Source organism: Lottia gigantea (genome assembly GCF_000327385.1).
Source record: "Lottia gigantea unplaced genomic scaffold LOTGIsca_10, whole genome shotgun sequence".
In the NCBI taxonomy this organism is placed as follows: Eukaryota; Metazoa; Mollusca; class Gastropoda; family Lottiidae; genus Lottia; species Lottia gigantea.
The window spans coordinates 4,119,345-4,134,106 of record NW_008706747.1 but is presented as its reverse complement, the minus strand read 5'-3'; the positions used below and the strand labels follow the sequence as shown (position 1 = coordinate 4,134,106).

The 14,762-nt window shown below is 35.7% G+C and overlaps 2 protein-coding genes across 2 annotated transcripts; one reads left to right on the top strand and one right to left on the bottom strand.

Annotated features, from left to right (window-relative positions):
- Positions 1–732: 732 nt before the first annotated feature.
- Positions 733–1,866, top strand: LOTGIDRAFT_109541 (hypothetical protein; the record flags this gene model as incomplete). Its single annotated transcript, XM_009046264.1, has 3 exons — positions 733–846; positions 1,372–1,452; positions 1,723–1,866. The coding sequence occupies 3 exons, from the start codon at positions 733–735 to the stop codon at positions 1,864–1,866; spliced, it is 339 nt and encodes a 112-aa protein (XP_009044512.1).
- A 1,638-nt stretch (positions 1,867–3,504) lies between these two features.
- Positions 3,505–4,133, bottom strand: LOTGIDRAFT_109768 (hypothetical protein; the record flags this gene model as incomplete). The annotated part of the gene is made up of 2 exons (XM_009046263.1): positions 3,505–3,701; positions 3,977–4,133. Coding segments are annotated over 2 exons (354 nt in total), but the record flags the coding sequence as incomplete, so codon positions are not given.
- Between the last annotated feature and the right edge of the window lie 10,629 nt (positions 4,134–14,762).

Sequence of the window (14,762 nt, the reverse complement as noted above, 5' to 3'; positions counted from 1 at the left end):
TGAGGACAGAAGAGGGGTCAGTCTCATTTCGTCACTACTGAGAGTCCTAGAAAATGACCACCAATAACAAAATTATCATTTGGAAATTTGATTTTACACAGGCGAATTTTCAGTCCGAATGAAGTGTGACGAGTTTTCTCCCATCTTGTATGAATGGACACTTGACAACCGAAACACTCGAGTTCCCGACTCAAAAATTACTGCTTAAAAATCGTAGGCTGAACGAGAAAACCTCCTTTAACAATGGTATAATAATAAATATTAACTGTAGTCTTATTTTTCTAAAGACATACGGAGTTGCCTCCCATGTAGCGAGATTAAGACACTTCCCTGTTAGATATTTGTTACAGGTGTAGGCTAATATTCTAGTATTTCAGATTACTGTATCCTTTATCAATTCAAGACATACAGACTTGTGTGTCTCCCATAAGCTTAGACAGATGCTAAATAAAATGTTTGTTGTCCGGATTCTAACATACTTAATTCCCGTGAATAACTCTCTAAGCTGTGAGGCGAAGAAAGTCGTCCATGGTCAAACCGGAAGTCGAAAATTGTAAAGAAACTCGCACAAGATTTCTACAATTTCTGACTTGAACTACAGCATTTTAGGAAACGTTTTGTACTGACATGGGCAATTTGATTAACGACGTGAACCGACTGATAAATTGGACGATTGGGGCTGCATTGGGACAAGCTAAGGAAGCCGAGAGAGTAATCATCAAGGGGGTCGCTATGGCGGTACCGGCTCGAGGGTTTATTCGATTTGCTGGATTGTCAGGAGCCACAGCGATTGCAATGGGGGCCTATGGCGCACATGGTAAATTTAAAATTCTAACCTTATGTAGGGTTCAACCTCCTTCGAAGTTTCTTGCATTCAGTTTTCATCATTTTGATCAGCAAGCAGACGATATAACAGCAGTCCTTACACTGTCTTATCTTATTTCTGAATGATCACAGAATGCACGTGCATGTTTTTCTGGGTCACGTGGCTGACATGAGGTCAATTTAGAGTTCAAAGGTCACATGGTTTCTCCACCCTCCATACTTGAAATTTTGATTAATTTAAAAAAAATTAAATTGTAGCTTTCAGAGAAACAGAACAGTCAGCTAAATTAAAAGTTGTGAGTATCAGACTAATTCAAGGCCTTGATTTTTCTCTTTATTCTAATTTTGGATCAGAATTTGTAATTGCTATTGTCATTTCGACTCTTAAAGTCTAATGGAGCTGAAGTCATTTCAATTTTCAATTTATTTTGGGTTAGAATTAAGTGTTTCATTTGAGCCGTGTAGGCTAATTTTGACTCTAAAAAATATAAGTCTAATGGAGCTTATATAATCTAAAATTGTCTTGAATTTTTTTTTTTGTTACAGACATATGATACAGGTTATAAGCTGCATTTGGTTCATTCTGTAGCTTTATTATCTATGCCTTTAATGAGGAAACCATATTTGGTAGGTATCAGTTTTGAAGCTCAAGATGGTTTGTATTTTCTGGGTAATTTGGGGTTGAAAGGTCTCAGCCCCATTGTGGGTCGAACATCAAAGGGCCTGATCCAAATCTGGCTTCAGAAATTTTTTCCGGCACTGATTGAACACATCCAAATGTTATATTGTACTTATGGTTGATTACATGAGTCCTGAACATGCAGAATTCACCAAGTAAGCACTACCTAGAATTTTCCAAGGACCCCAAGGACTTCTAAATGAATTTAATTTTTTCAGGTTGGTGCCTTAATGTCTACAGGAATGGTCATATTTTCAGGAAGTTGTTACTATCACGCCCTGACAGGGAACCCCAGGGTACGCTGGATCACCCCCTACGGTGGAATGATGTTAATATGTGCCTGGCTTGCTATGCTGTTTTAACTTACTCCTAATTTTAGATACAGAATTACAATAGTGCTAGAACGCAGGACAGGACAGTCGTCTATATATTTTATCAGCTGATATTTCAGCCCTCTGTATCACTTATAGGAACTAAATTTTGTTACCCAGGGCAGTATTTACTTTCCCTTGTGCAATTATATTTGATTTGATGTAATCATTGTTTATAACTGCAAGTTAGATGGTCAATTGACACGGTACATCCTAATTGAGATTTTTGGGGGATTTTGAGAATCTGGTCACGTATTCTGGAAACGATCTTAGCGCTAGGATATCCTAGAAACAATGTTAGAAGATAAGAACCTAGGATGTTCTAGAATCAATGTTAGAAGATAAGAACCTAGGATATCCTAGAAACAATGTTAGAAGATAAGAACCTAGGATATCCTAGAATCAATGTCAGAAGATAAGAACCTAGGATGTTCTAGAATCAATGTTAGAAGATAAGAACCTAGGATGTCCTAGAATCAATGTTAGAAGATAAGAACCTAGGATATCCTAGAATCAATGTAAGAAGATAAGAACCTGGGACATCCTGGCGCTAAGATCGATTCGAGAATACGTGACCAGGTCAAATATAAAAGATCCTCTCCTGAGGAATTTGAGTTAAAATTTCACAGGTTGTTGAAAAAGTTTGGATTAGCACAGAAAAATATCTAGTTATACCCCAAATATTCCAAAGGGCATTAAGAAAATATTCAAAATGAAAAAGAAAACTCATACAATATAGAAATCTTTTTATAAATTTGATTATGCTCATGAAATAAGTTTAAAATTTTACTTTATCACAATTTTATACAAAATATTTTGTGTTTTAAAAATAATTAATATATTATGCATATCAGAAATAGTAAAACAGAACCTGAAACATGTTGGTGATCAAGACAACTCTCAACTGTATAGTTTGTTTTTGTGCAAATTAATTTATTTAATATAATGGCATATTTCATTAAAAAATGGGATAGGAGAAAGAGGTTTTAAAGACATCAATGTGGCGATTTTACATTACCTTTGTTACCCGTCAGAAGCCTCATTCTGGATTCAACATGGCCTACGCGTGAATAAGGTCTATTGTCCTAGAAGAACAATAATTTTTTTGTGGAAAAATTCCCTATGTTTGGAATCATCTGTGAATGTGCATGAAAGTCTTTGACAGTTCCAAAATATGGAGCTTCATCTTAGATTAGATAATAAATATACATATGAACAAAATAAATGTACAATAAATAAGATTTGTAAATAAATAAATAAATTGAAATAAATGCACTTTGTTTGATTGCAGGATTTCAAAATGGAATGTGACACTTTGATTTTTTTGGCAAAGAATATATTCATGATTGTTTTTATCTTCAAAATGTCTAACTATTACAAGCGATTGGCAATCAATTTTAACGAACACATTTTTATTTGATTTTTAAATAGAGATATGAGGGAAATCATGAGTTACAGCCCTTTGATAAACTTATCTATTTGCATCACAGTTAAGTTACCTCTCTTGGCTATAATTACAAAAGTCACGTCTGAAAGCTATGGGAAAGATTACCTCCCTTGGCTATAAGTCGCATCTGAAAGATTACCTCCCTTGGCTATAAGTCGCATCTGAAAGATTACCTCCCTTGGCTATAAGTCGCGTCGAGAGGCGATGGGAAAGATTCGTAGCACTAGTTTACTCTTGTCGGCCATTAATCCGTAAACATCGTCGAGGGACAGGTCTCTGATTGGTCGTTGATTTATTTCAATCACCTCGTCTCCCACAGACATCAACCCGGAAAATAACTTCTCCAAACTTTCATCGGAAAATCTTGATATAAATATACCTGAAATGAATTATATTAGAATCAAAGACTGATTAAGGGCTATAGCACAGTCAGTTGGTTACGTCAAGCAAATGGTAGTCATAGCATCTAATCTTGATCAGCGTTTAAAAGTCTAGTGACCTTGAATAGGTCATCCTCATTATACCAGTCTACCCATGATAAAGGATAATACAGGAAAGATCAATGCCACAACAGTTTGGCATATGAGTGGAAGTTCCTTAACGTTATTTCGAAACACATTACCGCTCCCCCCCCCCTCACTCCCATAGACTTACCGTAATCATAATTAGCTGTGCCCCTACCAATATAAAACCCTATGGGTCCGTCAGGGGGTTTCCGTAATTCCACAACCTTACTGCCGTCTGAACAAATCTCCAACAACTTTCCGATGGAACGTAACATTTTTGGAGGCTCCACGCTGTTTATTTCCAAGTTTTTAGCTGAGCTCCATAATTTCTTCTTAGATAAAGAAAGAGTTGAGTTTTTGACTGGTAGCCTAGAATAGAAAAGTGTGTTTAAAAACCAATATAGGTACTGAACTATGGATTTACATAATAGTCTAAAAGAAGAGTCTAAAAGAAGAGTTAAAATTGATGGTGCACAAATTTTGAAAGTCTGACTATTTTCAATCAATTCTTATGTCCTACTTTTTTTGCACCATATTGAGCTTATACAGACAATGCCATGCAGTGTGTAATGAGGGAAATTTGATAAGAAAGCAGCTTTAGCCCATTCTTTCAAATTTTGAATTATTGTCCCAGACCTGCAACACTGACAGGGAGAAACTAGGTTACAAAAAGGGTATTGTAATATATACTTTATTATTAAATACAAAGATAACATACTTGTCAGGGCTATCATCAAACACGCTCAAAACACTGTCAGTTTTTTCTTTCTTAGACTTCGACTTTTTCCCAAATAAGGCCGTTAAAGACTTCAGAGAGGGGGCTTTTCTCATCTTAGTTTTTGACTTTTCCAGTTTTTCTGTTTTTGACGGAGTATTTATGCTTCCAACATCATCCAATCCTCTCTCCAAACTCACAGCTTTACGGAAAGATTTAATTTTGGTCTTGGTTGAGTTTTTGATCAATCCCATCTTATTGAGTAAGGAGGGCCGTGAAGAACTGTTGTTTTTTGTCAGATTGGATGTACTGAAATAAACAACAACAGAGAATTAAAATTATTATCAGTACCCACTTATAGCATGGTCAACTATAATAGGTATATTTGAAGGGATTATGCGGTTTTCGTGCGTTTTAGTACTTCTTAAGACTATTAAAGCACATTAAAGCACATCCCTGAAAATGCCAATTGTTCCCCTTTAACACACTGACCGAAATTTGAACCCACAACAACCACCATTTATATGACGTAACCAAGCAAATGACAGTGTGTAAAGATTTCAACACTATAACCATTTGTGCTACCACTTGGCGTCTGAGAGATAGCAAATTCAAAAGTTATGTTACCTCGTAGGGCATACAAATAAAACAAAGTGACCAACTTACCTTTCTGTTTTATATCTTCGGGCGGGTAAGGGCGGACCTTGATCTTCGTCAGATAACACCTCCATCTCATCTCCATCTAACGACGACCGATTAGACACGACACATTCAGCACCATTCACACTTTTCTTACGATAAGTTCCAACTTTGGCGTATAAGTCTTCTCTTCGTTGAGAGCAGGCAGATTCACCGAGAGGCATTTCCAGTTCCGAACCCTCAACTTGTATCCCAGAATCACTCTTGCCCTCGTCGATTTGTCCACGGACTTGATCTATAGTCTGATACAATGAACACTGAGAAGACGACTTCGGAATGTCAAAATTTTCTGCAGGAACAAGCTGAGTCTCATTTACAGAATTTTGAGGCGTTTTTGTTTTCAAATCTACCACACTTTCATAATGAGTGAAGCTTTCAGTTTCGTTCAAAGCTGATTCACCAAGAGTAATGTCCCTTGTTTCGATTCGACATTCGTCAACGGATGTATATATTGGATGTGCATTGTGGGTAATTTCTGATTTGCAGTCTTCGACGGAAGCATAAGGCGGTGAAATAACTAAATCATTTTCTGTAATATTTTCTGACTTCTCAGCAGTTTGAATGGAATTCACTTCTGCTACATTTTCGCGGCATCCGTTTAAAGATTCGTACGGAGGCGACGTCGCGAAATATTCATCATCTGCAGAGTTATCTACCTTGGTTATAGATTTCGTACATTCTTCAACTGTTGCATATGGTGGAGATGGATTTCGATTGGTTGAATTGTTACCAGCAACTGAATCCTGGACAGTTGCATATGGCGGAGAAAATTCACAAGTTGAAGTTGACGAATTTCTTGGAGTAAACCCATCGGACGTCTGTGATGGAAGTTTCTTTTCTTTGTTGATGGCAGCATAAAGTGGCAAACCTCCATTTACTTTGTCACTCATGGTGTCCATTTCATTCACCTTTCTTCCTTTGTTCACCCTAGCATATAGCGGATCTACGGATGAAGCCTTCGGAGTTAATTCTGTCATGGCAATTACTTCCCTATGAGGTGACGAATTTTCGCTTTCTGTTTTCTTAGTTGATTCAGAAAATTCAGAAGCATTCAATGAATGGCTTGGTTCATCAGGTTTCAAATTTGCGGAGTCATACACTTGCTTGACTGGCGATTGTACAGAAGCCATTTTGGTCAGTCTTTTACGTTTGGCTCTCAGTAAGTCTGCATCAAAATTTCCCGCAAAATCAAAACTATCTTGAGCCTGGATTGAAAATGTTGACATTTCAATGTCTTCTGCTCCAGAAACAACTAATTTGTTTTCTGCCGTTTCATTTTTCTTCATTTGACTCTGAATCAAAGATGGCTGACCAGAATCTTCTGCACTATATGAAAGACGTTTGGCAAGATTGTCTGAAAATACTTTTGAACTTTTGGCAAGAGAATCTTTTGACACTTTTTTGGAATAGTTTGTCTTTGAATAAGGCTGAAATGTAGTGTCCGTTTCTGTATCATGAGCAGATTCGGTCACAGAGAATCCACGAGTTGTCGTGGAAACAGATAACGATGAAACAGATGTGATGTCATCATCAACTTTCTTTGAACTTTGACCTTGGACTTTTGAATGACCTTCAACTGGGTGAAACGCACTTTTGGTTCGGGAGTAATTGATTCCATTGATTGGTTCAGTGTCTGAATCGGATTCTCTTTGCGTGGAACTGTAGTAGCAACTACTGAGTTGTAGACTGTCCACTTGACTGACGCCAACTTCACTGATTGTAAAACTGTCCGATAACTCTGGATTTTTATCAGGAACTCGCGTAATTTCAATGGTTGGATTCGCTTTCGGAATTTCTGGTTCTGGGACAACACTTGAACTATGCACAAACGGCGATCGAGAGCCAGAATGGGATGAAGCTCGGCTTGAATTTTTGTCCCGATTTAGAGACTTAGAAGACGGAAACAGTCCATTGTCTGTGGATCCTGCGGCATCGCTGTCAAATATATCTGGATTGATATCGGATAGTGTGTCGTCATTGACGATTCCTGTAACTAAGGAAGTGTGATATTCTGTTGTCGCTGATGAAAAGTGTGTGGAACCTTTTAAATCCTCATGAGACCTCTTCAAAGATATTGACGGTTCTGAATAAAACTGTTTTTTCATCTCTTCCAAACTCTTAGCACCAGATTTTTTATTTTTGCTTTTCCGAATTTGATCGAATTTCGTATTTCCGAAATATTGTTTCGTTAACATGTTGTCCAGTTTTGCAATGTCACCCATATCAACCACACTCAAACTGTTTTTCACTCCTGGAGAGTTTGGCAAACTCATGCAAGTGTTCGACTCAAAATCTTTATTTGAAGAAATGTTCGGCAAAGATTTAAAATTGGAATGAATTTTTGACGCATTTAAGTTCGTAAGATCTTCCAAAGATGGTTGATATTTGCCTCTTTTATGTTTCCACATATTTTTAAATTTGAATTTTTTCGGTGGTGTATTTTGTTTTTCTGCTAAATTTTCCGGGTCAGATACTTGGCTAGCAACAGACCTCATAGTTACTTGACTTAAGTTTGATCTTATGGACATGTTTTTCTGTAAGTTACCACCATTTTGAGAATTTTGAGCATCTTTTCCAAGGCATTGTTTTTCGTTGATAGAATTATTTGAGCGTGATTCAAACTTGATAAAGGAATTCAAAGACGATTGTTCTTGATTTTTATGAGAATTGGGAGATTTTCGTATCGTGTTTTGTCCATCTTTGGAACTATTTTCAAAAAGACGTTGAATGTTCTTGATGTGATCTTTCCGGGAGGTCCGTTCGGAAGCCACGCTACTGTCACAGCCATCTCTTTTATAAATTTGAAATCCTTTCGAAGTAGTTGAAGAATATATAGCTTCAGGATTTAATTTGGAATTCCGTTTCACATAGCAACGTTTATTTGGACGTGGAGGCTTGGTGATCACATCTTGCGAGTTTCCATGTCCAAATATGGCGTTCATATAAATAGGTTCGCTGGATTTTGATTCCACAGTGTTCGGGACTGTTGTTTCTGTTGTTGCCGCGGGCTGCACAGGATCGAAGGAGGCAACAGTGGGATATAAAACTCTGCCCTTAGCAGGCACACTTTGTGGGCGTCGAATAATATGCAGCTGTTTTCGATGATGCGGTGAAGCCGCACGCTTCTGTTGATATTTTTTAGCGATCATTTTCTCGAGTTCAGACATGGCGTGAGATGTCGTGTCTGGCACGGTATCGTCTATAAATAGATCTGGCGTTATAACAAGATGGCGACCAATCACAGTTGTTGACAGACTTCCCGATGTAATCTTCGTCCTTCCTGAAATTCTTCGTTGTCTCCAATTTATACCGGCTAATTCCCTGAAATTCACAGATCAAATTGATAAAATTTTAAACATTTTCCAACTTGGAAAGAAAACTGCTATACAAGGGATATTATTTACAATTTAATCAATAATTAATATTATTCAGATCTGTCATTCACTTTCATTGTGAAGTGAAAAATCAATTAATAATTTTGCCTTTAAACCAATCTTTCACTCAAACATTCGAAGTCCAAGTCAGTCGTGACTGGTTAATATATGTAAATTAAAACTGGCGCGTCAAACCAAATAGTGTGGAGACTGAGTCTACTCCATTACTAATTTTAAACAAATATCTATAGACCGAAAACAAAGTATTTAACAGCACCATACCTTTCTAGTTGCTCTTCTGTTGCGCTTTTATTTGGAGACAAAACATTTTCATTCTTAGTTTCTTCTTTTCTGAAGAAAATTATAAAAATTCTTGAATAAAATGGCACAAAATTTTATTATTTCATCAAAAAAAGAACAGAATACAATCTTCCATTAAACTGCCACATTTTAAAAAAATTGTCTTCAGGAAAATAATCGTAACCAGCTTTTAGAACTTTAGCCAGACATGACCGGCAAATAAAGGCAACTCAATATCCTACCATCACTGTTTTGGATTCTATCATTCACACGGACTAAACTGATGCCAGATATAAATCAGGCCCCTTATTCTTCAAAATTAAGATTTAAAAATCTTAATCTAAATCTAGCTTTAAGAAATTTGATTGGATAATAAGTTAAGTTTTCCAAGAATAAGGCCCCAAGGTAGCCCCTAGCGTAAGTGGAAAAGTCAAACAGAATAAACATGTCATCCCTGATGCAAATTAGAAGAGACCATGCTATTATCTAAGAGATTGTAACAAAGGAAAATGTCAGAATGTCAGAATGACATTTTAAAGAATGTCAACTGATGAATGTTGTTAACTGTACTATCAGATTATACAACTTTGAAATTTTCATGAATTTTCAAATTTTGTAGAAATATATTGATATAGTTTTATCAAAATACAAAATAAATGATTTTTCTAAATTTTTACATGAAACTATAAATTCTGCATTTTCCTTGCAAATAAAAGTAAATATTCCTCCACCCTTGAAAATACAATAGAGTAAGTTCAAGGAGTGCCTGGCGTCAACCCTACAGCCTGTTTACACCTCCTACAGAATCTTCATCCCTTAAAATAAAACTTGTCAAATCAAATCAAAAATCCCTTACCCCTAAAGATTCCTCTTATCCTTACTTCCTGTCCAACACATCCCCTCTTCACAGAATTCTTGATCCCTTACAAATAATCCCTGCCCCTCAAAACTTCTTGTGACCTTGCTCCACCCCTCATCCTTTTCAATGGCTCCCTACCCCTACAGAATCCAACCCATGCCTATCATACCTATGCCTTCCCCACATCCCCCTTCAACTCTAAACTCTGACCTCACCCACCTCCCCCTAAAAATCCCTACCCCCTGCCACTCAAAAATCTCCTTACCTTGTATGAGAATTTTGTTGAACAAAGAATGTAAAGTCCAAGCCACTGGTGTCTTCTAACTTCTGGAGACAAGTTCGTAATCTTGGTGACTCATTCCAACCATCCAACCCTAGTCGACAAAAACGAGAAAAACACGTAAAAAATCAATGAAATTGTCAAGGAATGGGAGAGTGACCTAATTTCTCCGCTCATTGCATGTGCATGGTGAATTACAACACACGGTGTAATATTCTACTCAGTTAAATAAAAAATCAATAATTTTAACCACGCTTGTCGTCTGCTGAGATAAATTCCACCTTTTTAAAGATTTTTTATTTTGATATTTTTTCATTTCTTTTTAAAAATAAATTAATGGAGTTTTAAATCCAAATTTCCTTTACCTTATTAGACTAATGAAATGAAATGAAATAGAGTTTTATATCCTACTGTTCTGTATCTTATTGGACTAATGAAATGAAATAGAGTTTTATATCTTACTGTTCTGTTTCTTATTGGACTAATGGAATGAAATGTAGTGTTATATTCTACTGTTCTGTATCTTATTGGACTAATGAAATGAAATAGAGTTTTACATCCTACTGTTCTGTATCTTATTGGACTAATGAAATGAAATAGAGTTTTATATCCTACTGTTCTGTATCTTATTGAACTAATGAAATGAAATAGAGTTTTACATCCTACTGTTCTGTATCTTATTGGACTAATGAAATGAAATAGAGTTTTACATCCTACTGTTCTGTATCTTATTGGACTAATGAAATGAAATAGAGTTTTACATCCTACTGTTCTGTATCTTATTGAACTAATGAAATGAAATAGAGTTTTATATTCTACTGTTCTGTATCTTATTGAACTAATGAACTGGCTTCTGATTGAGATAATTAAGAGACACCTTTCAGTGAGCAATGGGGAAAATTTTGTATATTATTGATAAATCAGTAAACAGAAAAATAAGTCACCCTAATTTTGATTAAACAATATATTGGTTAAAACTTGAGCTGACTTAAAAATCTAACAAAGAAGGAATTATGACAAAAGTCAATTTCAAATTATTACCATGGCAACAGAATAAAGCCTTTATTAACTTGGTATAATGAAGTTTTACAAAATAACTAATTATTTTATTAATCTAATACCAAATCCGTATTTAATGAAAGTATAATAAGTATTAATGAAGTAATGGTATAACATCATTCCAAGGAAAGAAGACCAGTGCCGTTTTTATGAACCATTAAGAGAGGGGACCTAGAAGGGGCCACAAACTTGTCAGGGGAGCTCAATGGCAATTCTTTGAATGATATGAAATTTGAAAGTTGTTTGTGGGGGCAAAGACAGACCACGCCTCTTTAGAAACGCAACTGAAGTAGACCTGCATGTGATCAGAAAAGAACAAGCCTGTAGCGGTGGGTCACACCCTTCCTCTTACCACAAAATACCCCCAAAAGCATGGGGGTATAATAACTTTCCACAAGTCAAATAATACAATATTTTACAGACGTCACAAATTCAAAAGAGCAGCATTTTCATAGAAGTCAAAAAATATTGTACTTACCTTTTGAAGGTTTTGATTGGTTGAATTCAATTTTCTCGTCACAGAATTTCCGTACACCATTTCTCATATCTGGATGTTCGTCACTTGATTTTATAGACTTGAATGAATTTGTCAAATCCATCTCCACGGCACTATCAGTCGCAGATTCCACAACCTCGGTACATCCTTGACCTTGATAGGGCGAAAAGGCAGACAGTCGTTCATTATCCTGATTCAGTAGCTTAAGTGTTCTCGCCGAATTTTCAAAACTTTTCGTATGCGACTTTTCATTCGGAAAAGACCCATCTGCTTTGGTTGCAGTTTCTTTTGTAAGTCTGGTTGATGATTCTTTAGCTTTGAGATGAAAATTATCCAGACTTTTAGAATTAAATTGATTTTGACCTTTCTTAACGATCTTGTGACTTTTTTCCAAATCTGATTTTCTTGATTGCACATTTTCATTTGATTTAATTTGATTTGTCTTGTCTTGTCTTGATTTCGTTGATTGCACTTCATTTACATTTTGAATGGATGATTCTGCTTCCTCTGATTTCTGATTAGATGCCTTGATTTCTAAAGCCACCCGATTGGATGATTCATTGGCATTTGTCACATGATCGCACTTTTCGACTCCAGCAGTTATATAATTGGATACTTCTGCTCCATTTGTCATATGACTGGTCGAAGTATGCTTAATAGCGTCCCAAACTTTGGAATGAATAAGTGGCATTTCTAAAATTCCAGCAGTTTGAGAATTGGCCGATTTTGCAGCAGACACATTTTTGGCAGTGTTGGTCACAGAATGATTCAAATCACTTGCAGAAGTCAGCAGACTTTGAGAATCTTCTCCATGATAAGAATGCAATTTGACATCTGTTAAATTCCCAGAATCCTTTTGAGATGACTCAACAGAAAATGTCACAGCCTGCAAAGCAGAAGAACTTAAAAAAGATGTTGCAAAACTAGAAGTAGTTCCTTTTTCTCTGGTGCTTTGAAAGTTCAGTCTTTTCTTCTCAGCAGCAGTCAATGGCTGTTTGGTATCCAAGGAAGTTCCACCATTTTGTAAACTGGAAGCAGACACAGTTTGACGAGTAATTACAGATTTTGCAGGCACAATTCTAATTCCTTCTTTTGGTTTGCAATTTTCTTTAAATAACTTTAAGGTGGTTTCAAAATTTTGAGAATTTTGTCTTTGACTTTTTGACTCAAACTTTGTGTCATCTGCGACACCATTTTGTTGACCACAATTCTTAGCGTCTGTAATTCCATTCTGGTGACCATCTTTTCCTGAATTTGATGATTCCGAAGATTCTCTGGAATTGTTCCGACTGAACTTTTTCTGGAAAGGCGAATGTCCATATAAAAGATCGTTTAAATTTTTGGATTTTCCTGCAAACGTTGCCTCAAGTCTGAAGTTGTGCGACTCTTCGACATGGATGTATTTTTTGACTGTAACCCAAAGACATTTGACATTGTGTCTGCTTGATATCAACCATTCTGGCACCCATATATCACCATGGCAACACCATAGTAACAACAGGTGAGTCCTAATTAACGGCAGTGAAGATGTTAATTTAGTTGTAATCAGTAAAACGAAACCAATGGATTCAGTTTCCTCTCAATATTTCATTTCAATTATCTTTTTTTGTAACATGACATTTTACTATTTATCTCCATAATTCTTCCATTGTCGTCTGACTTGTCTGCAAATATACAGTCGTTAACATTCAAAACTTATTTTCATTTCTAAGTCTCGCACCATTCCAATATTACTTACTTATATCTAATATCTTTATCATATCATATGTTCTGTCCCTATTGATGTTTATTTCAAGAAAGACTGACAAAATGTCACTGGTTCCACAACTTTTCTAAATATTGCCTAGTTTTTAAGAATCTTTTCTATCCAAAACTACAGAATAACATTTGACTGCCAACACAACTTTCCACATTAAATCATCACTTCAATCTGAAAGAGAAAGGAACAGTTTGTAATTGCTTATCACTGATGATGGGGTATATACCTGAAACTTTATGAAAACTTAACTCAATAATCAAAAAAAACACAAATAAAATTTTTGTTAGAAACAAATTAGGTTCATTAGAATCCTGTCTATCAGCTGGCCAAACATGAAATATATTTAACTTAGGTACACGAGTATTGGTTAAATGGTCATGGTTTAATCCTTCAGTCTTGATCTTTCCCTGATTATCTGGAAGCTTTCCCCTTTACTGCTGGGTCTATATAGAATAATGAGGAAATATATAAATGACTAACTGCACCAATTGTAATTATGAGAAAATAATCATTCAAAAAAACTTCCTATCCCTTGGCATTGATGTATTGACTGTTATAATGAGGAAAAATAATTTTAAAAAAGGTTCTTGACCATGAAATCATAATCAATTAACACCAGTGATATAAACAAGATAATTAACGAATCTAACTGACATCAATATTTAGATATTAATATGTTTGACAACTTGTTATTAGCACTTTAATATTGTCATTTCAAACAAATATAATATTAGGTGATATATAGCTATAGCTGTGACATGATGGCCGTGAGCCACCATTGATATAATCTTTCATGTTAACCTAGCTAGCAGATTGTGACACGATGGCCGTGAGCCACCATTGATCTCCAGTCAATCAATGTGAGAGATTATGTTTTTTTCGCAGAAAAAGCCCTAAAATGTACAGATTGAGCTAGGCTTAAGTACAGTCAGTAAGAGAGTTGAAAACTTTATGTAACTTATTTTCTTGGTTACATCAAACAATTGATGGTCATGGGTTCTAGTCTTGGTTGGCGTGTGAAAGCCTGGTGACCTTGAATATGTCCTCATGATTCCAGTCAACAAGATATTATCCTTGTAAAATCAATGCCAAATGGTTTAGCTAAGGACCAGCTGGTAGACAGGATCCTTGTGAAACAAAATTGTTATCCTTTTATAATAAAGTGGTTGGTAACATCTTTTTTATTTCAATATATTCTCAAGGAAATAAAGTTTTCCCCATATATTCAAATAGCATGTATAACACAAAAGCCCAAAGTTTTCCCATCATCATTGCATTCATTTACTTTACCTTACAAACAATTTAAAAAAAAAACATTCACAGATGTAAAGTTAACTAAAAAAAACTTTGAAAAAAATATTCTTCCTCAGTCAATCAAGCTAATATTTATAAT